General features: G+C 48.2%; 2 protein-coding genes across 3 annotated transcripts in view; both read right to left on the bottom strand.

The window, feature by feature from the left end:
- The window catches only part of Med15 (mediator complex subunit 15), a 154,848-nt gene that overhangs the window by 122,423 nt on the left and 5,509 nt on the right, over window positions 1-26,916 (bottom strand). The window contains exon 3 of one of the 2 annotated variants that reach the window (XM_077677520.1): window positions 25,329-25,380. In XM_077677520.1, coding sequence (XP_077533646.1) covers window positions 25,329-25,380 — 52 coding nt within the window. Of the gene's footprint in view, window positions 1-3,896; window positions 3,931-25,328; window positions 25,381-26,916 lie in introns of those variants that run through there. The other variant, XM_077677525.1, reaches the window with a different exon arrangement.
- LOC144145790 (uncharacterized) lies at window positions 4,069-9,615 on the bottom strand. The gene is made up of 2 exons (XM_077677526.1): window positions 9,258-9,615; window positions 4,069-5,099 (listed from the first exon to the last, which is right to left on the bottom strand). The coding sequence occupies exons 1-2, from the start codon at window positions 9,598-9,600 to the stop codon at window positions 4,822-4,824; spliced, it is 621 nt and encodes a 206-aa protein (XP_077533652.1). The 5' UTR covers window positions 9,601-9,615; the 3' UTR covers window positions 4,069-4,821.

Below are 26,916 nucleotides of genomic sequence, written 5' to 3'. Positions count from 1 at the left end.
TGAAGACGCCGCACACCTTGCGGTCAGCAACAACAGCTCCGCTGTTAAAAAATACCACGGCCACCGGCTGGCTAGTCGGAGAACCTTAACAGCCGAGAGCAGGCTCGAACTCTCCAAACAGCCACGTGAGTAGGTTCGAAGTCTCAAACAGCCGCGAGAGCAGGCTCGAACTCTCCAAACAGCCACGTGAGTAGGTTCGAAGTCTCAAACAGCCGCGAGAGCAGGCTCGAACTCTCCAAACAGCCACGTGAGTAGGTTCGAAGTCTCAAACAGCCGCGAGAGCAGGCTCGAACTCTCCAAACAGCCACGTGAGTAGGTTCGAAGTCTCAAACAGCCGCGAGAGCAGGCTCGAACTCTCCAAACAGCCACGTGAGTAGGTTCGAAGTCTCAAACAGCCGCGAGAGCAAGCTCGAACTCTCCAAACTCAAAAAAAAAAAAAAAAAAAAAAGTTCTACTCGCTTTGGCGCACAATAGGCCGCTGTAGCAGCTTCGACCCACCAGCCCGGGGATACCAGGGGCAAGCAGGTAGGTAACCCGGCATCTGACAAAAAATTGGAAAGAGAGGTCTCGAGTGGTTCTACGCTGTTTCCTGGCGCAACAAGACGTTTCTTTCTCCGTCGAGACATCTTAAGGCAGGCAACGATAACTTGGGTATGTTATGCGGGTTCATCAGGATCCGACAAGAGGAAGAATCCCAGGCTGCTAGAGTAAGTTGGGATCCGGGATGAGGGACACCCTTATTATGCCTTTGGGACTACTGCCGAACCGAGGAACATCCCAAGCCTTCTCGCATACCTGTCGACTGGCGCTGCTGGGGGTCGGATTCATTTTTTTTTTTTTATTGCGGAGCACTTTAGGGGCCCGGCTTGTCGTCGTAGCTCGTCCGCGGTCACGGTATTACACGGCGTCACGCACCCAAACAGAGGCTTCGAAAAAAAAAAAATACCCGCTTGTCCCTCGGCCTTCCGGCCAAAAGTTAAGGGGATACTAGAACAAGAGGTTTATATAGGCAGAACCATTCGAAGCTACTGGACCCGCTGGCACTGGTCATTTGTAGCTCCATTATTTACGCAAAGAAAACTGCAGGTACTTTTGAGGCCAAATATATGCCCTTATGCGGCAGTTCCCGCGTTCTTTTAGTTAGTAATGCTCGTTGGGTTGGTTTTTACGATAGCAAAAAAAAAAAAAAAAAAAAGTGGCCGCGGAAGAAAAAAATTCACGCATCTCCACGAAGTGAATGATGACGAGTGGGCGAAGCACTCGGGATCGTTCTCACCGTAAATCATCCGTGAGAGTGCTTACTGCTGCCAAAAACGATTTCCAATCCAATTTAATCCAATCCATTTCAATCCAATCCAATCCAAATCCTTTTGTTCACAGATGTTTCGATTTACACGCTGCTGTGCGTCTCTCTCTCTCTCTCTCTAACCTTTTGAGAACCTTTTATTTTGTTCCTGTTAACCTTTTCTGAACCTTTTGTTCACAGATGTTTCGATTAACAGGTGCGATGCCGTGAGCACGGACGCCGGAAAAGCCTCGGCCTGAAGGTGCTGCGCCCCTGAAAACGACGCCTTCAAAATGGCGCAGAAAGGCTCCAGCCGTTGCGAGATGAAAGGACGCACAAAACGAACAAAACTCCCGCTCGTGCTGCTCCCGGCAGAACAAGAAACAAAAGGTAAAGCAGCTGCCAGGGGAGAAGGCGCGCGAGCACTGCGAAAGCGGGAAAATTGAACTGCATTGTAGAAACCTCTGTTCAACTCATCAAGAGAGGAGTGCGACAGGAAGGGGAAGAGCATGAGGGGTGTTAGTAGCCGAGAGCGGAGAACGGCGCCACAGCTCCTGTGGCGAATCACTGCGCCGCACTTGACAGCTTTCCAGTTGAGCGGAACTGCTCGAACATTTTTTTTTTTACTTTTTCACGTGCGTGGAAATACACATAAAGACAGTTTTATATTTCGCACTTAGAAACAAAGTGTTGTCGATGGCATCTCCTTCATCGCGAAGAAGACACCCGCACAGGGCTAGTGAATCGCCCGCAGACCGAATGTTGAGGACAGCTTTCAACCACGCTGTTTGGCTGCGCGGACTTCGCCAACTTAGCCAAGCGAGGCGTGGGTGATGTTCACGCAATAAAAAAAAATGACGACTACTGTAAAGTAGGATCACTTCCTGCGCGCGGCAAAATCAAAACCAAAATGTGAAACGGAAGGAGCGACAAAGGACTAACCAGAGAATGGGATGTGCATTTTTCTCCTTCGCTGACGGTCGTCTCTCTACACGAATAAGTTCGCGTATAAGCGCCTGTTCGAAAACGGGATCTGGCGCAGTTAAAGGCACGCGAAGGAGAAAGAAATTTACGACAAAGGGCGCAATTGCGATGCTCTTTCCACTATTTTACCGTCGTTTGCCAGCACAATCCCCAGTCCTCGCTCCTAACTTCCCCACCTCCCTATACATTTTCCCTTTCAATCCCATTTCTAACCTTCCCTTCTGCAACTCATGCGGCCCTTACAAGATGATAAAAAAAAAAATGTGTAAACATGCGTATCCCGTGTTTCGACTGCGGCTTCGCTGATTCGCCTCGATTAATTCTGAGCCTAGAACGCCCACTTCGCGAGATTGCTCCCCGCACACTCCACGTGTGCGCGTATGACGCTTGCGTAAAACGTTTCTTTTACGTAAACATTTAATTAAAACGGGGGGTTTCACGTTTGTGCCCGCATGCATACAGCGAGCGAGATGAAATGTCCGGCATTCGATAGTGGGATATACGGTTTTAGGCCTCGGAACATTTTGATGACACACGGACATCAAAACGCTACAGTAAAAGTACGGGTTCTGCTCCCCCCCCCCCCCTCCCCTCCGAAGGAACTACTTTGGCGGACAGTTTGGAGAGGCGAACAAATTGGAAACTTAAGAGCCACGAACACCCACATGAGAACTCCCTCAAAAGAGACCGGATAGGACGTCACGTGGTGCGCAACTAAAGCGCGAAAATAGAAAGGCTACGATGCCGTCAAAAAATTGATTGATTGATTGATTGATTGATTGATTGATTGATTGATTGATTGATTGATTGATTGATTGATTGATTGATTGATTGATTGATTGATTGATTGTGTGGTTTAACCAGCCGACGCTTCACAGGCGATGACGCGCGCTGTAGTGGAGGGCTCCGGATAACTTCTGACCACTGACCACCTGGGGATCTAACGCGCACCGAAATCTCGAACACACGGGCGCTTTCGCTTTGCGCCTGCACCAGAAAAGCGGCCGTCGCAACCGGGGGCGTCGAAAAAGGAAGCTGACAGTTGTACACGCCTTCTAAGCGACAAAGCAGGAAATTAGTGCGCGTCCATGCAGGTGAATGCACGCCCACGCCCAAAAAAATATTAGGAATCTCATTAAGGTTTGCCTGAAGCCGCGAAACAATGAGCGTGCCAATCATCATCACCAGCCTGTTCGTGTCCACTTCAGGACAAAGGCTTCTCCCATGTCCCTTCAACTAGGACATCCCAACTTGGGATGTCCTAGTGCATTCTTTGCCCCCGAATTTCCTGGTTTCACCCCTCCATAGAGTTAATGGTCCACCTCTACTTGTTCCGGCCGTCTATCGCTAGCCCCTTCTGTTACCCCGGCAGTAACAATGTGTACGCTCGCGAACAAGTGGTAAAACGGTAGTTCTTTAGTTACCAACCAGTTAACTTAGGCACCAGCGAATTTATAACGCTGCTTGCCGTTTGAAAACGGAAAACACTACAAAGACCTCAGCCTTCAAAACGTTCACACCGCGACGCTAGTTAGTGAGAAACGTAATTAAGGCTGGGGTCGTGGCACAACAAAGATGGGGAGGACACGAAGGGACACCGGGAGCCGCGCTGTAAGCCAGTACTTACATGTGGTGATATAGAACATGACGATCCCCTTTCCGGTGCTGTGGATTGAAGTTGGCTGGATCAAGTCAATTCGACGCCCGATGGACGAGCACACTTCGTTCGGCGCTCGGTCACGCCGGCACAGTACAGGCGAACATAGCCGTAGCGCCCAGTGTCGATCGGTCGTCCGTTATTAAAGTGCAAGGGCGCGTATGCAATCACTGCGCCATCGATCCGACTAGGGCCCCGCTCACAAAATCCCACGTCACTCGCAAGTTTCAGTTTACCGTGGTAACGAGACGCATCACATCACTTCATTTGTTTTGTTTTTTTTCCCCATCCCGAAGCAAACAGTTCGTTCGCGCCAACTTCCGGAGGTGATGTCAACGAATTAGGTCGTCAACGTCATCGCGCCACCACGCCGCCTGGCAACTGCGCAAGGCGCCACGGAGGTATTCGAGGTCCGTCTTTCCACTTCGACAGTGCATGGGAAGTCAACGTTTTCTGACAACTTCTCGCAGATCGTTGGCGCCCTGACGAACTGGCAATACGGTCACTTTAATGGCGAAAACTTGCAAGGAGTTCAACTCTGAGAACCGGTGTCTTCAAAGCAGACTTCTTCCCACAGTTTGTTCTAGAACGACGCAATAATTCACACAACGAAACAACTTGCAAGTGCGTTCCGTAACAACCAACGAACACGCTCCTCTTCGGTGCAGTCTCAATCGCTCAGGGATGAACTAATAAATATCCGGCTCACCAAAGGCCGTAATAAGACAAGAAAACAATCCGCAACGCAGTTTCGTCCACTTCGCGTCACGGTGTCGTCGTCAGTCGGGGCGGCGCACTGCCGAAGTCTTCTACACCAGGCGGCGCCACAGGAAAGCGGCCGACCCTGAAATGCTTCGCACAAGGGGACACCGAGACACCCTGCACCCTCCAGGTGTCAACGTGAGACGCGCCGCAATAAGCCTGAGGCGTGAGAACTGCGGGCCGCGAGCCGGCGCGGACGACGAAGGGAAGACGATCCTCGGGCGACGCGCGCACAACACGACAGAGCAGCCGAAGAAATAAATAATCGACGGCCAAACAGCGTCAGGGACGGCACGCCGTGGCCAGTTCGAGACGGCAGCGGGTGCGGCGGCGACCACTTCGCGTGGAAAGCCGGTGGCAGCACGGGCAGCAGGGCACTCCGGTAGAAAAGGTCATCCTTTTCTTCGTCAACTGCCGCCATGGAAGACCGAGGGTCACCATTTCAAGCACATCTCCCCCCATTTTAAGTACACGGAACGCGTTTTAAAGCTAATTCCCCAAAGTTATACTGTTGTCCGTGAGCAGTAAACCGTCGTTATAACGAACTCGCTTTATGTGAAATATCGCTTTTCTCGAAGTGCTTCACAGTCTCCACTACAGTGCACGGTCAGCGAGTCAACGCCAATTTTAACAAAAGATCGTTTATAACGAAGCCGGTTTGCTGCTCCAATAACTTTCGTTATAACGCGGGTTTACTGCTCTTTTACCCCTGCACAGTTCAACAATTAAACTACTCGAATGCCTAAACTGTATTGCATTAATTTCCACCGGTTCTACAGAGGCTGATACTCGGCTTCCAACGGCCGCGAGCGTAAAGAGCACTGGTTACTGGGACACGGTTGACTTCATCCCATTGAAAACGCCGCAGCTACACGCCTTCGGGTTGCGTTCCAAAAGTTACTGAGAGGTTAAAGTATACTCAATAAGGTAGCTTATCCCTGCGGCCATGCGAATAAACGCGAAGTTTAAAATCTGTCACTCGTTTACCACTTCGGGCGACGGGAAAATGAGCTAACTCACAGAGAAACAACGCGGTATTCGAGGTACGAAATATATAGCAAACGAACCCATCTCGGTGCAATTACATCGTTAGACGCAGGTCAGTAAAGCGTCGCGAAGGTGCAGGAGCTGTGTAGTTCCGCCGACCGAAATCTAGGCTCCATGAAACGAATATATTTACGCTGTGTTATAAGCAATATCGACAAGTTTGTAAAAAAACGAAAAGACAAAAACGTCCGGCAGGAGCTCACGAGCATCCTCCAAAAGGTTTAACTATTCACGCAGCTATCAATTCAAAGGTCAACAATATAACGCAAGTGTAAGGCATGCATGCACAGCAAGTCAAAGGCAAGAGCAAGCACAAACGTGCAATAACGGAATGTTGCGCACAGAGACACGTTGCAATCGAAAAAAGTGGGGCGGGAGAGGGGAGGGGGGTGCTCAATGCCACTAATTGCACTTTAAAGTCGCAGAGTGAACGTTGCTCCCCCCGAAGCGTACCAAAACCACGAAATATCGCGCATCTCAAACTTTAACAAAAATTCCCAAACCATTCAGAACGCAAGCATTGCGCCTTGCACAAGCCTCAGTTCACAAGGATCGTCTAGACCTCGAAAAACGACGAAAGAAACTCAGACCCCAGAGCGGCGGAGAAATTATAAAACCACCTAGAATACGAGCCCTGAACGTTGCATAAGCACGGCTAGAAGGATCGCCCACAAACAGGCCGAATTAATCTGAAGAGATCGATAAACGTCGTCTACGACAGCGCGACGAAACAGCCAATGAATTCCGCAACAAGGCAAAAAACGGAAAAAGTAAAAAAATGAAAGAATTAAGCAGGTTTACCCTGCTTCATAAATGAAATTAGGCAAGAGACCTTTTCTCAAATGACCTATGGACAGAAAGCAGACCTTGAGCACTCCCGAAAATCACCGCCCCGGTCATTCTGCTGCACAGAGCATCAACGTCGACGTCGGAAAGGCGAAGGATAAGAATGTGATTTGTGCGCAGAAATGACTGCCAGCCATCAAAAAGCTTAAATAAGAGAACAGCATTCGAGCCACAATATAGCGATGCTGACAAGGTCAGCGTCGACAAGACCTACCAACTACCATCGAGTGAACTCTTTCTTGTTTGTTTTTTTAATCATTCCCACGTCCACTGCAAGCTTTTAAAGTCAACCCGCGCCCACTCTTAAGCTAACCGATACAACGTCGATAAAAATTAAACGCTGTGCAACAGGTTGAAGAATATTACCGAAAGGGGCTCTACGACGGGGAAATAGAACAAAAAATGATGCTCAGAGTAGTGAGACGAGCTACCTTAGGCGCCCTTCCCAGACTCAAGGATGGCTGAAAGCCTAATGAGAGACGCGGCTCAGAATTTACGACTAACAAATCTACGAACAAAAATTGGGACAAATAAAAACAGCTTTTACCAACTTTGCCAACCTACAGGCCTCAAGAGGAATACCCTGCTTTATCGCTCTCTCAAAGGGGCGGCTTTTTCCCCTTAACGTTTTCGGGGAAAATAAAAACAAAAAAAGAGGAATTGTTCATTCATTTTTAAATATCACATGAGTTAATGAGGGGACGGGTGGAAGGGGTAGCAAGGCAGTTTTAATAGAAGCGCTGCAACGAAGGACTCCTACACCACGCGAACACAGAGTCAACAATGGGGCGAAAATGACTTTGACGGGAAATGTTGCGACCAGATCGCAGTACGTAGGAAAAACAACAAAACGAGAATGAGACAGGACGAAGCAGGCAAAGGTCCGCCAGAGCTGGCGCATCGACCCCAAACTGACGAACTCGAGGAATTGGCGCTCTTATTAGGGCCGATTACAAGATAATAACAGGAAAGAAATACAATAATAAAAGAGCAACCGGAAACAATAAAGTAAGACACAAGATACCACTAGACCTCAACAGTTCGAGCGAAGCTCGTCAAGACGAAAAAAAGGGAAAGACCACTACACACGGGACACAGCGCAAAGCAACCGGGCAATTACGAAAAAAAAAAACACAAAAATCAAGGACCAGACAAAGGATACACTGTGCTACAGCTCACCGTTCAGCGGACACGGACCCGCGCAACAAGATAAACGCCGAGGTAGAATCGGCAAGAATTGACCTTCGGTAGGGCTCAGAGACTGCGGGAAACGCAGGGGGAAAGGGGGAGTCGGTCGCGTCTACGAGGGAGGCCCTAATTGCCCGGCCCCAGGGGAAGTCAACTTGGCACGCTACCGACGCCAATAGGGAAGAGGAGGCAGGGAAGCGGACGCCGAGAAGACACCACCGTCGACGCGACAAGGAGGGCAAGAGATAACGAAACGGACGCGATGGGGACAGCGCGATTGCAAAGAACAAATAGCAATACCACGAAGCAGAGAAAGAGAGAGAGAGAGAGAGAGAAAAAAAAACGATTAGCGAGACAGATTCACTTTGACCAAATACGGACCCCGCGAAGAAAAAATAAACTAACTGAACGGCGAACAAGAAAGGTGAACTTCCGAAAAAAAAAAAACAATGAAATGGAGCTGGAGGTCAAGTGCTACGAATCCCAAATATAAATATACACTAGTTACGCCTTAGAGAGGCAGCTTTAATTGAAGGTGGGAATGACGTCCAAACTAAGAAAACGAGAGAGAGAGAGAGAGAGAGAGAGAGAGAGAGAGAGAGAGAGAGAGAGAGAGAGAGAGAGAGAGAGAGAGAGAATGCTGAACAAGAAAGGTAAACTTCGGAAGGCAACACAGAAATGGAGCTGAAAGAGGTGAAGTGCTACGATTCCCAAATATAAATTTACACTAGTTAGGCCTTAGAGAGCGACAGCTTTCATTGGAGGTGGAAATGACGTCAGAACTGTAAGAAAACGAGAGAGGGAAGGAGAGAGAGAGACAGACAAGGAGTGCAGCGAGGGTTGGGGCAGGGATGCAATAACTGATACCTGCAGTAAGACTAGGCATGGGAAGCAACAACTCAGATTCACATCCCAAAAAACAAAATGCTCAAAAATACCGCAAAGCTCTAGATGCCCCGCTGAGGAAAAAAGTTCGCTAGCCCAAAACCAACCACGACACCCGCCTGCTAAAGAAATGCAATCACAAGAAAGCGACAAGTAAACGACCTGAAACTACAAAAAGAAACGAGAAACAGAACCGTGCGCACTGTCCAATATGGGCCAACGGGGCTTGTAACGTGCTCGCTCTCGAAACAAGGTCACGAGGGGAAAAACCGGGAAAAATCAATAAACAACCACACAAGGTGCGAGAAAAAAAAGGATATCGCACGGAGGACAGGGAGAGATAAAAGGCGGAAGTAGGAAGAAACGTGCGGAAAGAAATCAGGGTGGAAGAAAACCACCGACAACGCCGCGGCCTGAAATGGGGCCCTCCCCAGTGGGAGAAACTGGGGGGAAAAGATGAAACCGAAACAGGAAGCAAGCAAAATCACGCAAAAAACGACAAATAAAGCGGGTAAGGAAAAGCGACGACTACGACGGGCAGGCAGCGAGCGAGCGACGGGGGCTATTTTCGCCGTTGCAGAAGAAGAATAAGAAGAGACGGACGGGGCAGCGAGCCTTGGGTCTCTTGCCGCCGCAGACAGGCAAAATAATCCCGGGATCCGGCTGTGAGGCGCGGCGGCGGCGGCAGCTCGGAGGAGCAGGAGGAGGCAGAAGGGGAGCAGCGCTCCTGGCCAGCGCGTTCGGGGCAGCAGCAGAAAGCGGCGGAGGACGCGGCGCTGAACGCCGCTGCGCCAGCGAGCCGGGCCACGCAGTCGTTCCCCCGCGCCGCCGCTCGCTCGGGTCGACGCACGCACGGGGCGAGAGCGCCGGGAGCAGCGGCGGCGGCACGGCGGCCGGGAATTTCCCGGGGTCCGAGACCCTTCCCTTCCCCCTTCCCAGCATCCATCAGCTTCGCGGCCCCCTCCCCCTTTCCTCCCTAAAAGGCGCGCCACTTCCCTGTTTGCCTTCCCTACGCGCCGCCACCCTCTCCCTACGTTCCCCTGTCCCCCGCCGACGCTCTCCCGCCTCTGACGACGACAAACCCCGACGCTCTCCGCGAAAAAAAGGCAAAAAATAGAAAGTCAGCACGCACGTTTCCTCGTTCTTTTCCCCGCTCCCTTCCCCACCGCAGGCTTCTACCGGCGTTTCCTCCTCCCTCAACCATCCCTCTTTCATCCTCAGCCCGAGCTTCTAAACACACGGCAGTCGCGATAAACATGTGCAAAGAGAGAACGCGCACGCAATTTCGTCATCTCCCCCCTCCTTTTCTACCCCCGTACCGCCTTCCCTTCGCTGTCGCCCTTTCTCCCTCCCCCGCTGCGCCTCGTCGTTTACTCACGCCCATTCTTACGCAACAATTTTCGCCCTCCTCTACCCCCTCCCCTGCTCCACATCCCAGTTCTCTCCCTACCTCCATGCCCCACTTCCCGTTTTCTTCTTTTGTCTCCTCCCCCCTCTCCCTTTTGGTTCAATCGTTTCTGCTTCTCTTCCCTCTTCTTTTCGCCCCGTTCCCAAGCATCCTCTCCTTCCCCTCCCAAGGCAGCTCTCTTCCCTCCGTCTCGCGCAGGAAGCGCGTCCACTGCGCATGCGCGAACCTCCCAGTTTCCTCCCTCGCAGTGTCCTTGTCGGCCTCGCCATTGGCCAGTGCCGGGCGCGGAAGGAACAAAAACGGCGCCGAACACGATGACGTCGCCGAAGGCCGATCGCTGGGCGCAGGCGCGCCCGTTTTGTCCGAGCAAATTTCGCGGGGGGCCTTTTTCGCTCCCTTTTGGCTTGCTTCGCACCCTCTTCGCGGACCATGTTTTCATCTTCCCGAAAAGCTTTCGTTTATTCTTGCCAGTTTACGCACGTATTTTTTTTTTTTTTCCCTGTATGCGCGTCCTTTCCCACCATTCTTCCTCAATCGCGTGCTGAGTGGCGTCCAGGTTTTCTGTCCCCCGTATATTGTCTTCCTTGAGCAGAAGAGCTGTTCGAACAATGGGCGAGCACGCCTTGCCCAAGGAAGATGATCCCAGTGCGAGGGCGGCGGCAAGAAACACAAACGGAGGCGCGTCACGTGACTCGCGGGAACCGCGCACCAGCTCGCCGCATGCCTACACGAACACGAAGAAACGGAGAGAAGTAGTAGCCATTCTTTTGCAGTTCCACAGAAAAGCCTGCGCAGTGCTGAAGGCTTTGCCACGCGGTGTACACGTAGAACCAAGGCAGACAGCAAACGCGCTTCGTCACAAAAGACGGCCGGCTATCATTTTTGCAACCTGCCGTACCAACTATTACTAAACAGGAGACATAGGAAATACGTGTCTTGGCTACTATCCCAGTGAACGCGCGTGTTTACTGCAAAGCACGCTAGAACTACGGAGAGCCAAGACGCAGTCGAGAAAAAAAAAAAGGCTCGAAGGTGCAAGACGCGCTTAAATTCATCTTCAATGTTTTGGAGAAGGCTTCGGCCCTTCAGAAATACTCATCGTTCGAATATTATACAACGCCTTCAAGTTACAGGGACACGTAAGCCGAATGAAGGGGCGGGGAGCCGTCGGCGACAGTCTTTTTCATCTTCGCCGTACTTTCGAATCACGCGTAGCTACGACCCGCATTTGCATACACAGCGCGAAAAAACTTCTCTCCCGTCGTTTCCGTCCACTTCCAGTAAGAGGTAGCAAAAAAAAGGGAGACAAAGGCAAAACAGTGAAAGAAACGGCGCAAACGAAAATGTCTAGTAATCAAGAAACAACACTGGAAGCGAGGGTGGCGCAACATGGTTTTACTGACGACGTCAGTGCCGAAACGTGCCCTGAATGCTGAACAAAGCACGTGCACGGTACCGGCGCCCGCGCCGCCCCCATTCGATTACGCCAGGGCATGCATATATGCTGCTGGCCCGGACATAAGTAAACGCCACGGCCGAAGGCTTTGAAACGTCATTTCCATGCGGCCGCGCATACGGAATCGGCGTGAATCTCGCGAAATGGCGAGGGGATAAAAAGCAGGAAGTAGCCAGCGGCGGGTGGGTAATGCGTACATGAGAAGGCACATCTACACCAAAACTTACAAAAAAAAAAAATACCCGCCTTTCCATATTACTAGGTTTACTGTCCCTTAATGCACAGAAAAGAATAGATACTAAAGCGTCAATTTTCATCTATTTACGCCAGAAAAAAAAATTGTACACAGCGATTCAACTGATAATACGAAACTACACGCATGTCGCAACTTTGCTAATGGTGCGACGACAGTGCGACAATAGTCGTCACGGATGAACAAACACGATTCGTCAGACACAAAATGACACATCGTCACACATAGGCGCCGGATCCAAGTGGGCGTCACCGCACCCACGTTGAACCTAAGGAGCCCGCGCACATTTACATTTTGCCGGGCAGAACAGCGCGCAACCACGCGATTACGTCACTTCATTTTAATGCGAAAGATTTGAACGCGTCTCACTGAGCAAAAAAGCCGGCGTCGGCTTTCATCATAAACGAACAGAAATACTCCTTCGGTGGCGCTCCAAAACAAGAGGCGTCCCACGGCACGAGCTTAAAACGTGGCAGTCGCGAGGTGTGTTAGCCCCCTCCATCCGTTCCTTTCCTGAGCTGTGGGAGAAACTGTTGACCAGCTGTCAACTGGAGGACCAGACACTCCTGGTGAACTGGACCAAGACGGCTAGGGCGACGCATATTCCCGGACTAGGGTTTCCCTCTCACATTTGAGCTCATTAAAATGTTCTCTCTCTCTTGCAACCTCCCTCTCACTACCTACCACTTGGTGCACTCGTGCCCAGACAGCCCTACACGCCTCCTCAACCCATCACCTGAGCAGTGGGAGACTGCGCTGACCAGCTCGGCTCCTAAGCAACAAGCCCTGGTCAACCGGGAACTGGAATCAGCGCGGGCTCGCGGCCTCCTGGACTTGGGAGGCTGACCGCTTTCGCTCTTACTCCTTTCTCTTTAAGATAAATAAACGTTTTTATCTCTCTCTATCTCTTTCTCTCTCCCCCCACACCAGTAAAACGCAGATGAAGGCAGTGACCAAAGAAGCAGCGAGTTTCACCCGCTTTGCCGCATCAAGACAAACCCCAATCTTTAAAAAAAAAAAAAAAAAAGCGACGCGCGGTGGATCGCTCGATCCAAGACACGCTGTTCGCGCATAAACACCGAAATTGCAGGCCCCTGAACCAGAGTCTTGGCTCAGCGGGCAAAGTCGGGTGCGGTTTCCCCAGTGGAACATCCAGCGGTACCCCTTGTGGGGGCCGGAACGGGAAAAGGAGGGGGGGGGGGGGAGAGGGGGGGAGGGGGGAAGAGGCGCACACTGTACTGCGGCGTAGCAGTACTATACCTTCGAGAGCATCTCGTAGGGCGGGAAACTCATCTGGCGCCCCTTCATCCTCGGACGCGGCGTTGGATATCGCGCGCACTGCTATACTAGAGACTTTATAACAGACTCAGAATGCCTGTTATAACGCTGTTCCGGGGGGTCTCGCGCTAAATAAACAGTATCGCGCGTGCTGTGCGATACGTAGAAAGGGTATGGAATGTGAAGTACTGCATGTATTGAAAATAAAAATAGAAAAGCGTAAGAAACAAAAAGAAGGAACCAGGGAGGCGGTGGTGATCCGGGGTTGATACAGGAACAAAAGAAAAAAAAAGTTCGCGGGAAGGTGTGGGAATAATACGCAAACAATAATGTGATACGTACCAGAACGCACTTACACAATGCGAAACAACACAGGTGTCGACGCGGACGGTCGAATAAGAAGAAAACAGCGCCCATCTACCCTACGTTTGCACGCTACCACACAGAACGCAACGCAACGGTAAGGAACAAAGGAATAAAACAATAGCGAACACCACAACACGCATTTTCCTGTTTCTCCATCTAACTGTTTGTATGAGCGAGAAATAAGAGAGCGGGGCGTCGCACGCTGTGCGTAGAAAGCCAAGCGAGTATGAGCGAAGCTTGGAAAAACGCTTAGGGGGGAAAAAACGGACAGCCGGGAAGAGAAAAGCAGGAAAAGCGGGAGAAGAGGCTGCCTGTTCGGGAGACACAGAGCCGGCGTGACGTACGCGTCCGCGTCACAGCTACGTCACAGACGCGATGGACCAATCAGACGGCACCTAGGTGCAGCGCTCTCGTGTCCTCCGGCTATAAATATACTAAGCCCTACCACCGTCGTTTACTGCGTTCCCCGGGCACTGAACGACGAGCCCAGCCACGGAGCGAAACGCAGGGGGAGAGAGAGGAGGGAGAGGTGAAACTAGAGAAGTGTCATCGGAGAAGGGCGGCTCGCAATGGGAGCTAAAAAAATATATAAAGGTCAAACGAACGAAAAGAAGAAGAAAAAAAAAGATGTGAGTAAAGAACGGAGGGGTCCGGCTGAGTGCGCAAATAATTAACGAGACGACGGGGAAGCCAGGGGTGGATGTGATAGCGCGCGGATGTAAGGGTGCCCGCGCCTATGACTGGCTTACGGCGGCGCACGCAACGATTTTCTGCAGTGATTTGTTTAGAAGACCCGATACCACAACGCGCACTGTTAGGCTGAAATGGCGCTTGGAACAATGGCGCTGTTCGCGTATACGAGAAAAAAAAAGCGACGCTGCGATACCGCGGTGGGTGCAGCGAAGAGTAGACAGCAAACATGAGCGGCGTTCGCAAGCCCGCCATCTTGTCCACTACCACGCCACGGGTTCGTGAGCCTTTAACGTAGCCCGCTAAACTTCGAATCCAAAAGCTCCCAGTGCCGCTAGACATTGAATTCGCCGGTGTACAACAGCAGAATAGAAGCTTCCAGCCGCCACCGCCGCCGCCGCCCGACGACAACGCGAGGCCACAAGTTCCCCCTGTAGAGCGTGCACCCCCTCGGCATGACACATACTGCGGGAAAGCCACAGTCACAGGCGAAGAATAAATGCGGTGCAGCATCCTACGGGCGCCTTGCGGTCAAATTTACGAGCACAGCCAACACCTTTTCTAGATGGTGTTGGCACAGCTCGCTCTTAGCCGGGCGCATTACAAAATGTCACTCGGCGTTGGCACCGCCGTAAGGAAACAAATCCAACTGAATCGACCGGTCTGCATTTTGACGTCATTCTCTCTGCCTTGAGCCACGCTTTTAAGTCGTAAGCCGTCTACACAAGTGATAGACTTCGCAAATCCGCCCTCCAGATACTATTCTAGTTCACTGTACAATCGTGCCTTACGCGTGTCGCGTGACTAACCGGCGGCGAATTTAAATCGCTGTGTCGCTCTGGCCGCATAGAAGCCGTGCGGTAGCAGTTGGGAGACCATGGCGCGACCCTACCCGCCCATTTGATACAAACCAGCAAATATAAGCCTGTAGTTAGGCACAAGGTAAAAAACTAACTGAACATGCTTTGAAGAAACAGTAATGCGGTCACTGACCAAATTAAAAAAAATATATGTACAAAGACGTTTCGAAACCCACACGGGTTTCCTTGTTCACAATGACCTCATTGTGAACAAGGAACCCGTACGGGCTTCAAAACATCTTTGTACATTTTTTTTTTACTTGATCAGTGACCACATTACTGTTTCTTCATACAATGCCTGACCAGACAAACTTTCGTCGAACCCTTGACCACGCAAGCATGCTTTGCAGCCCAGATCCCGGCATGTAAGCCCATACCACATACCCACCTCTCAGAAAAATTGTGTTCACCAATGCTAGCGGGTTGTCCCACCGGATTTCTAGGGAATGACCCTCGAGTGCGGTAGAATGAATGGGTAAGACCGCGTTGTTCGGAAGACTTGTGGCCGATGCAACCGGATTAGAAATTAGAAATTAGAAGAGTGTGTCACAGATCTTGGCCAGTTTATGTAGTGCGTGCTGCATGCTACCGTGCAGTAATAACCTGCGAAGGTGTTACTTCCCGCGCTGAACGTCGTGTCACGTAACGAGGCCGGTATGAAATTTCCTAATCCCCCCTACACTTTTCACCCCCATTAGCTGCTCACTTATGAAACAGGTGTGGGCCGTTTCTACTTCCTCTCTAATTTTCAACGTCAATACTACTGGCTGGCCATGCTTTGACTGTGACTTATTAATTTATTATTAATTTTGACCACCTGGGGATCTTTAACGTGCGCCGAAATCCCAAACACACGGGCGTTTTCGCTTTGGCCTCCATCAGAAAGACAGCTGCCACGGCCGGAGTAAAACCCGCGTACCTGGGCTCGGCAGCACAACGCCATAGCCACTGAGCCACCGCGGCAGCGGCTAGCCGCGTGAGGTGATCTGATGTGAAGGGGTGAAATAGACAAGGTTGAACAAACAAACAAAAAATGCCGCCGCAGTTTTTCTTTTTTCTTTGGCACGCACCGCCGCGCATGGAAGAAAATCCTCCACGACACCATTACGAAACCGCCGACAAACGAGGCCGTAGAGAACGCGGCGAACAGGAAATTCGAACCGAACTGTCCGTCGGAGAAGGAGAACGTATAGAATGCCAATACAAACGTGGGATGTTTATTCCATTTTTTTTTTCTCCGAAGTGGTCGCTCTCACGAGACTTAGACGCAGATCAACGATGCGACAGCCACTTGCTCGAAGAGAGATAACGATTATAATGACGACGATGACTGCAGGCTTCCCCTTCCTATCAGGGCGTCGGCTGGAAACAACCGTTGTGCATGTTTCAGTTCACGACATTCGTTCTATTCGTGCCAAATTTATGAATTTGCGCCTTTATTTTTCCTCCTTTCATCCCCCTCCCGTATTCGAATTTTTACGTAGTTAAACACACAGTGGGTGACTGCGACAAATCACCACTACAACTCCCCAGTCAACATTCTTGCACTGAGCTTTGGGAGAGATCCTTGGCCAGTTCCAATCTTGAAGATCATCTATGCGCGATCGGAAGGCTGTCAACAAGGCCCAAGTTCAAGGCATCCTGGAATGAAGACGCCTCCAGGCCTGACACCGTTTCCCGATGATTTAAATAAAAATTCTCTCTCCCCTCTCCCTCTCTCTCTTTCTGGCTCTAACCTCTTCCTTGCCCTACCATTCCAGCAGCCTCTTCGTCACCTCTATGGCCCTTACGCTCAGGCTTCCCCTACCCCTAAAAACCAGATCCCCAGTTAACCGCGTGCTCTCTGCCTGTCATGGTCCATCCACAATATACGCAGCACCGAATTTGAGACAGTTCATCCCAGCATCCCTACCGTCTTGTACGCGGTAGCCACAAGACGGTAAGCGCACCGTAAGCGCACCGTAACGGCGAAGCTTAGATGTGCGCGTCCGGAGGACTGAAGTACTCAGCCCATGGGTCTGCGGGCAACTACATTTTCGCAAATCTAACGCTGGATAGCGAGCGGGTTGAATGATGATCCTCTACAATTACCACATTACAAGCACATGCCTAACTGCAACAATTAAGAAGTTAAATAACAAGTACTCGTGAACTATTGACCTAAATAGCAATTGGAACTCGTTTTATTGCGTCTGCCACGGCCCCTGACAACTTCGCGCAATAAAAACAATTTTACCTCAGAAAGCATATTTTGTAAAAGTACTCATCCCTGAAACACCCTGTACAACCCGGAAGCAAAGGAGAAACATTCAAGGCAGTCAAAAAGAAAGTGAGAGAATCAGAGACAACCAACTGCAAACAAAGGCTTGAAACAAAAAAAAATCCTTAGACATGTACAGAATCAAAAGGCGGCAGACCACATGGGGAAGATATTTATTAATACTAAAGAGATTGCAGTGTTCTTTTTTTTTTTAAACCCAAGAAGGCTGCCAGCAAACCGGCCCTAAACCTCAAGCGGGGACAGGAAGAATAATTGTGTACGCAGCAGAAAGGAACCAACAACCATCTGACCAGCCATCAGTAAGGAAGACATTCAGATTCCCGACGAAGCAAGGGTGTAAGGTTAATGGTAAAATTAATAGGAAAGCATTAGAAGTTATTCAAAAAAAAACATTAGTGTGTTGGTGAAAAAAAAAAAGCAGAGGAGAAATCAGGGAGGGCCCTTGACATCATAAATCAAACTAGCCTGGAGGGACGATACAGTGTAAGCAATTCTAGTTTTTATTTAATTAAGATTGCAAACGGAATGTGCAGCAGTGCCACTAATGCGGTGCAACCAAGAAGCCCATTACATGTAGACTCCCTATCCTTCAATGTTGTTTTTCCTTTTCTTTACAGCAAAGCCGCGCAGGAACTCGGGGTATCCACCTCTGTCTGATAAGGAATGGCAGAACATTGGAACATCGCCGGACACAAGCAGTCTGATTTTGGTATATTTTTCCTCCATGTATCCTTAACTGCTTACAGCTAAATAAATAAAAATCATATCCACAAAACCAGCACACACATGGTATGCTCATCAGTAGTGCACTGTAATCAGCACAGCATTCAGGTCTTGGTACGCAAAAGCATTGGTGAAAGGTAGCTTTCAGCACAGTGGCCTTGACTACATGCTCAGGATTATTTGGACACTAAAACAACCCATACGACTTTCTTGAATACGTGCCGCATATTCATTTGACAAGCACACAATCCTCGAAGCAACTTATTCATGCGCTGTGTGTTATCTGTCGCATTTCAGATAGCCTCCGAAGTAAATACAGAAGATAATTTGGTACTGCGTGTGTGAAAACTGCACTTCCGAAAAGCTTCCTTCATCCCATGTTTCAATTGAAATTCATTCCACTTTTTTTTAAACAACATTCCTAGCTGATGAACGAGCTCGCAGTTCTCTTGAGCACTTTTGTTTACTCTGTCCATGACAATGTGGTGTATTTCACAACAAACAAAAAGAAACAACTACAGACATTTTCATGTGTTGACACAGGTAATATGGAACCTGTTGAAATTATTTGATTATCTTATAATCAAATCATATTACTGATAATATGACCTTTATTTTATGTCCAAATGGTGAGCTCTGCATCAGTGTCCAATCCCAAACAATGAAGTTTGGTTTTCATAAGAAGAACTTACTTTTGCACACAGACCAGTCTTGAAGTTTTCTAGGCACACAGAGTAAACGACTTAATTCCCAAACCGTTTTCGGACGATCTGCTATAAAAAAAATTTAGTTCAAGCATACTTCAACAGTACTCGATAAGTAAAGTGAAGTGTTTAACAAAAAGGCACACGAAATATTTCCCCCATCAGTCACCCAACCCAAAGACATCAGTTACTGCTCCAAAATGCCAAACAGATCAAGGGCATGCTCTGCTTGATAAAAGGTTGTTGCATCCCTGAACTGGAAATTTTAGGCTCACGGGTCATATAAAAAAAGGAAAAAAGAAAAACCATGTTTATTGTAGTTCTTTCCAGCACATTGTAGTATACGCGCACAAGGTCCAAATAGTGCCAGACATACGAGAGAACCATTTTACACTGTAGTATGTGCGCACAAAACACGAATGCCCTCAGCCCCAAGAAAGCAGTTTCTTCTGCTTTCACTTTCTTTCTTCTGCTTCAGTTTCTGCTTCAGTTTCTGCTTCAGTTTCTGCTTCAGTTTCTGCTTCAGTTTCTGCTTCTGCTTCAGTTTCTTCCCCAATAGAAGATACGAGTTGTGTTCAAAAACAAAGCTTGACACGGGCAGTCATTGGAGATTGAGCCACAGATCAGAGGGAGAAGTGTCAACACACAAACCCTTTCTATGCCCATGTGTGCTAGATTTCAGCGCACGTTAAAGATGCCCCCAAGCATCTTTACTCCAGGTGGTCAAAATTAATCCGGAGCCCTCCACTACGACGCGCCTCATCACCTGTCTAGCGTCGGCACATTAAACCTCATAATCAATCAATCAACCCTTTCCAAAACAACATCAATGGTGGATAACAGTGACGGACAACAGGACGTGCTGGATGGTGCATAGTCATCCAGCAGCCATGGCACATGTACCCCCCAAAAAAACTCTTCTGCAAAGACCATCAGTGCCTATTATTACGTGAGCATGATGGCAAAGTTTTCACAATGCTGTGTTCATTTTTGCATTGTACTGTAACCAGACGGAGTGATATGGGAGCAGAGAATGACACCATGGAGACAACACTCGAAGGGCCTTCGGAACTCCGGCTGTACTGCTGTAGAAGCAACTAGAAGTGCGGAGCACCAGCTGCCACTGCTTCGATGGGGTTTGAGACTCCCGTGACCGCTTGTACGCACCAAAAATCGGCACTGCAGCCAGTGTGAGTGGCAACGGGGAAAGAACGGGTATGGCGGCAACAAAAGACCCGTATTTGTGGGCAACAAAAGGAGTAACAGCCAAGTCCGCTGCTAAATCTAAATTCAAATTCGCAGTGCCGACACAAATTCTGAACATTTGGCGCAAAGGAGTACTGGCACGAAATTTCTAAGCTGAAATAACTATGTGAAAAGCTTCCTTCGCATATGGAGACATCTCCAAGGAAGTTTCAACCGTAACCGTTCAGTATAACATACTCTAAATCAATTTTTACCTGCACGCACGAGAATGCTCAGGATTGCTTTTCTTTCAACATTTCAGCATGACGTGCTGAATGTCTTGCCCCAAACTGCCGACGTCAGGGCTTTGTAACGCAGTCAACGCACTGGCTGCTGCTAGTGCGTGCTGCTCCGCTTTGTGCACTACATCACAGTTTTGAAACTGATGCCATGTAGCTCGGGCAATAAAGACCGGTTTCGCAATAAAAATGCCCTCTCTGCAATGCGCTGGTAGATCTTGCTGTGCGCTGTAATGGCCTGGCAGAGACTCATGGGAGCAAAAGCAATATTCAGAGCCCAAGTTTGGTGCAGATTTAAGCACTGCCAGAAGGACAAGTCACGAGAACACTGACTCATGAGTGACGGTCTCTTTGCCATACCCTTGTGACCAAATGTGGCTTGAGCTACCTTAGCAGTTTCATAATACTGCTGCTGTATAGAACTATTCAAGCAGGCACTCACCCATTACTGAAAGACTGAGTACTGACAGACTGTTCCTTGCGACGTCAAAGGCTGTTTATCATATGGAGCATAAATGCAGTGTTGGATTTAAGATAAAGAGGCCTTTTTCTTTTCTTTTTTTTTTGAGAGAGAAAGAGAAAAAGAATTCTTCTTTAGTAAATTCTTGTAAGTAAATTCCAGTTCTAGCCTTAGTGAAAGAAGGCAGCAAAAAAACAGCATTGTTATTGCCTTCTTGTTCCTCAACTCGCATTTTTACGTGCCATGCTACACCTATTGATGAATGGGCGAGTTCAAATGTCAGTATGTACTTCAGTTTCTTGTGTATGTACGGTAGTTTGTTTCTCGTAAAGTATGACAGAAGGGGACACACGTATAATGCTAGTCTTGAGACCACCAAGCTTTCAACATGCAGCATTTAATGCTCAAGGCATTTCTAACCTACTTATCAAATATTTACCATTTACGAAGCAGAATGATTCCACCCCTCTCTTCCCATTCTAGAGAGGAATGGGTGACATGCCACTCCCTCTTCGGCACCATAATACATCGGTGACATTTTCTTTTACTTCTTTCATAATCCACAAAAAATTTTCATTCGTCATGAGGACCAGGATTTCACTCCTTGTGCCACTCCTTTCAGGAGTTGGATGCGAGATAACAACCCCAATCCTCACCTCGCTCTTTGCATTGTTGGGCAGCAGGACGAAGAGGTCTGAGGAACTGATGTGCTCTGTGATATCCAGACTGATGTGCTCTGTGATATCCAGATGTAGAGACTGATGTGCTCTGTGATATCCACTTCTACCTTACGCTTTCGAATGGCTTCGATCTGTCTTCTATGTTATGCTGCTACTCGAATCTGTTCCCACGTGTTGGGAAAGCTGACGATGATGGTGATATTTATTGTCTGTCTGTTCGTTCTCTCGTCTGCATTCTTACACCCCCACATTTTCTTCAATAGGCCATTTTATTTAATGCTTTTGCATTAATCCATTATCCCCCCTCACACCGAACGAACAATCCTCCCATTGTCACTAAATCCTAGTGAATGCTTACAGTACGCCAAAACCACCATGTCGCTCCACAGGACGCATGGACCCGCCAACATTTTTTTTCTCTTCAGGAGGAAAACATGGAGCATAATTATGGTTAGCCATCAAAGAACTCAGTCTCCCGTCGGTATAACATGAACTGCACCTTGACCCCAGCTGCCTAGGCAACCACGTGAAGTTCACAATCAGTCAGGCGTGGCCACCTGTGCCCTGCAGCGACGGTTCTCAAAACTTGGATTCCGTGTCCTTCAAAATTCGCAAAAGCATTTCAGGGCACCCCTGAAGTCATTTGCGAAACCACTCCTGTTCACCACTGTCTCTTCGTGGGCAAGCATGTTCCAACAAGCTCCAGCTGGCTTCAAATAAAGACAACATAAGCGCTTAACGAACGACGCAACATAAGTTGCGCGGCAATGATTCCCCGAAACAAACCACTGGGCATGCGCAGATTGGTCTCAGATGGCCCGCCATTTCATCTGCTCCGTTCACATGCTTGTAGAGATGTAGACAAATACTGAATTCTTTTGCATAGAGATATAAACGAATGCCGAAAGGCTTGGGTCGCTCAGTATCATCAGTGCAGGAGCCGAGACTCTCGGATATTTCCACCGCCCAACAGACACATGTTTTGCGTCTGATTGAGAAATTTGCAAGAGGTAACTGAGACCCACAACAACACGCACTCTATGCCGACAGCCTCCGAATTTCAACCAGGCACATCTTTTGCGTTTTGCTCAAGATTAGAGTCTCACTATATTGAAGCCCATTATAGGGACAGCCAACCGATTTTTGTGAAGTGCATGCTCTCGATACCAAATGAAAGGCACCAAAATGGTTTTCCTGATAGGGCCCTGAAATATTTGAAAGCCGAATGGCTAGATATATACAAGCCTTAAGTGGGCTGCCAAAATTAATGCTGGCACCAGTGACAGTGAGCCAAACGGCACCGTACTTTAACTGCTATGTGAGATGAAGAACAGCATTTAAAAACTTGTCCCCGGCTAAAGCAATAATAAAATACGGTCTTTCATATTCCTTTGTGCAGCTTTTGAGCTCGCATCGAAACCAAAATGGAGCTGCTTTCATGCAAACAGTAGTGTCATGTTAGGCACTACATGGTGTCACCTTTCAGGTTTCAGAGAGTATAGTAGCAAATTAAAATTATATCTGCCAATTTAGTTACAAATTCCTTGTGGTTAGCGTGCTATATAAAATGCTGGCTTTTATATAAGCTAGAGGTCATGCACTCCACAACGATCGGTTGGTTGTCCCTTGGGGACTTGTAAGTTCATAAAGTTAGAAGGCATTTTGAACACAACAGATTTTGCACGGCCGTAGTGCATGGAAGATTCAGCAAGCGGATAGAGGCACATGCTGTAACTCGTATGGTGGGGATGCGGCCTTTGGAATCAGTCCACAACATTGCAATAAGCTAATGTTTTACTTGCTTGCAAAACATCCATAAAATAAAAATCAGGTGAAGGTGGATGATCAGAGAAGCTGTCAAGACATCACACTGGGTTAGACAAAGGTTCATGTATTTATTTTTATCATTTGGTAATGGCAGCAATGGTAGCCTTGCGATTACTCTTAAAAACACACTGATCAGTTTGGCCCCAATCTTGTTACGGCAGCTTCTTGGCCAAAGTTAAATCTTATGCAATCGTTGTTGAGAAATTCCATAACTTGGATTGGTGTGGCAATTCAAATCGAGCTCTTCTAGCACCAATGGAGTGAACCATTCCTTATTAGGTTTTGAACTGTCCACGTTGAAGTCTCCAACGATGATCACACAGGGGTAGTGTCGTCACAATAAATCCATGCAAAGTGCGTAGTCACAAAAATCTTGATATTGCACTTCGGTGCGCCTTGACAATGGATACACAGTGAACATCACAATTCCGCCCTTTGTTGGCATGGCACAAACATCTCCGCAGTCAGTGCCACAGTTCTTCAGCGATTCAAGGGTCCAAATTCTCCCAACATAAACTGGCTGAACCACACGTCTGGTTTGGAGACATCAATACTACAACTTCGCGGAGATGTTTCGCAAGATTCCATACATCATACCTGCCAGGCTTGCCAGGATGGCATTAGGGAGATCCGACAAGGGGGGGGGGGGGTAGCAACAACAGAATGGGTAACCTTAACCACACATTTTTTTATTTACTTACAACATAGCAGGAAATGAACTGTTTCTCCGTCCAAACTACCAACAAGCTACACCACTTAAGTGTTCGACGTGGCTGACGCCGCCCCTTTCAGAAAGTCCAGGAAATAGTACTGCAAGCGCAATACAAAACAGCAGGAACTGAACTGTTTTGTTGTTTCGTCTAAACTAACAACAAGCTACACCACAGGAGGCTTGCTAAATCTTCAGAACGGCCGTCCAGAATGGCCGTGGAGGTCGCAGGTTCGATTCCCGGCCGCCGCGGCCGCTTTTCTGATGGAGGCGAAAAGCAAAAACGCCCGTGTGTACGAGATTTCAGCGCACGGTAAAGATCCCCAGGTGGTCAAAATTAATCCGGAGCCCTCCACTACAGCGCACCTCATCGCCTGCGTTGCGTCGGCACGTTAAACCCTACAATCAACAACAACAACAGAATGGCCGTGCTCGTGCGTAAATGAAAGAGGCGGTGGTGCTGCGCTTATATCAACAGTAAGCTAACAATGGGACAAACAGGTTCACCGTCTGGGCTCACCGTCTGGGCATGGCCAACTACACTTTTAAGCACTTCACTGATAACGATGCAGATTGGTGTCGGGTTGGATTGTCAGGTATACCTCCAGCGCATTGTGGCCAGACTGGGAAAAAGATTTGGCCAAAGACGGGTGCGTTTTCAGGAGATTTTTGTTTCGGTCGTACAATTGCACAAAACCATGAAAATTCTGGAGTCTCCCGGAAAATTCGGGAAACCTGGCGGGTATGCATACATGACCTACATACAGTGGGTGGTGGATTTGAATCATTATACCGTGGTTCCAACCGTTTCAACAAACTAGACAAACCACGTTTTGTCTGGCTTACAGACGCCCACTCATTGCAGCCACCGACGACTACCACAGGAGTGTGTTATACCCGCCACTAGATTCTCCGGTCTCTTTTCACGCAGCATCCGCCAATCACATTGCCTCCTCTGTTCCCCGCGTCACTTTTCATAGACATGCATCTCCTCAGTAGTGCAACCTATACGAGCCGTTTTCACAGCATCTCAAATACGAATGAAATGCCCTGTGCACGTGCAGATGTATTTTCGCAGACACAAAAAATCCTACACCTTAGCCGCATACAGTTTCCCTGTAACGTAGAGTTGTTACCACAAATTTTTGTGCGCTGTTTTTAAGATGGAAGTGAGAACAGTCCATAACCGCAGACACTGATGCACACGCACCATGCGACGTGCATTCAGTAAACTATTTTTCCAGCTCCCCAAGCCAAAGCCCTGTGAACAGCAGTTACAGAGGGCCGTGTAAGACAAGCAGTAGTAACTTGTGCTTAGATATTGCATCCAATCGACGAGTTGAACGTCTCATCAAGTGGATCAAAAGATGAAACACAACTTCATTTTACTAAGCCCAGGTTGGGTGCCTTTGACACCGATGCGCACCTTTATTGCTCTTGCTGCAATGAAAGAAAACCGACTGGAAAAAAAAGACGCCATGAAGCAGCGACTCACTCATTTCCCGGACATGGATGATGAGCCTCGCAACGTAGGAGAGGTACTCGTCCTGCAAGACACAGAGCAATAGTAACAGTCAAAACATGTCACAGTCTGTAACCACACGGGGTCAAACAAGGGCTTTTAACTTCAAGCCACAGCACAGCAGGCATGACACGATAAGAGGGCTTTTAGCCAGCAATAGTCATCCACCAGAAACAACTGGTCACCATCAATGCTGGTCAGAGATAAGATTGGCAGAGGAAAGCCACATTCTGCTAAAATATCATACGTGCCTACGAGAAAATAAACCTGAAAAAAAGACCACGTATAGCCCATCAGATGTATGTTCTGAAAGCCACACACCATATATACAATATATACGAAGTATACTCAGGTTGTGCTATCCCAAACCGTTACTGCTATCATATATATATAAATATATATATATATATATATATATATATATATATATATATATATATATATATATATATATATGATCCACCTCTGCTCTGATGACCCATGATCAACACTGATTTAGCAGCTTTTGCAATCCTCTGGAAGCCAACCTTAACTAATTTAAATGTCAAATAATTTGTAGACCATGATGGCTGCGTCCATTTCCCGCTTCGTATCTTTCTCCGAGTCCTTGAACAAGATGTGGGTCTTTGAACTGGACGTGGAGCAGGAACTAGAGCAATGAAGAGCGACAGCCGCTGCTTATCCAACTTCCTCCTTCACCCAACGCATACTACTAGTGGCTTTGTGAGCCCCACAGCTAGGGCACACCTGCAGCCATTCTTTGTTGTGAGAGTAACAACCGAAATGCGAAAGAAAGCAAGCAATCCTTCAAACTTCTTTCTTTCGAGTTCAATACTGTCACCCACAAAAAGTCAAAACAGTGTCGCGACTTCTCATGCCTACAAGCAGCTGCTATATAAACCTTAAGTCAACGCAAACAACTTAGACGCCCTATATACCACAGTAAACAGAGTTGAGTGGAGAACAAACGTTGCATCCGTGACTTCTGATATATTCACGAGCCATTTGCATTTTTTTTTAAAGCTGTTTTGCCGGGTGTTACTTAAGCCATAACAGTATTCCCTATAATACATGACCTCTGATATTTAAAATCAACCCATCATTTCTAAAAAATGTTCAGCCGAATGCTGTTAAAGCCGCAGCAGTATTCCAAACTTGTTTTTGTGATGGAGTCAAAAAACAAAAACGTCCTTGCGCCAATATCTCAGCATGTATTAAAGCTCCCCAGGTGGTCAAAATTAAACCAGAGCCCTCCAATGAGATGTGGCTCATAGCCCAGGCGTTAAAACCTCTTTAATTTTATCATTTTAATCTTTTCATGAGGGTGCAAGGGTATTTGTGGCCCACTTTCGACAGGACCATTCCCTTCATTGTTGATTACTTCCACAACACAATGTATTACTATTTTCACTGCGTCGGATACTGGAATTCTGCTTTCACGAACCCGAGGTAAGTTTGAATATCTTACTCAATTACACAACCCCACAATAACTGTACTCGCAGGTGCATCCTCGACATTGGCGACACTCAAATGCATCGCAATGACTTTCTGAAGCCCTTT

Source organism: Haemaphysalis longicornis, unplaced genomic scaffold (assembly GCF_048455015.1).
Source record: "Haemaphysalis longicornis isolate Haplotype H1 unplaced genomic scaffold, Haemaphysalis longicornis Haplotype H1 scaffold_7, whole genome shotgun sequence".
In the NCBI taxonomy this organism is placed as follows: Eukaryota; Metazoa; Arthropoda; class Arachnida; order Ixodida; family Ixodidae; genus Haemaphysalis; species Haemaphysalis longicornis.
This window is presented reverse-complemented; position numbering and strand designations above follow the sequence as displayed.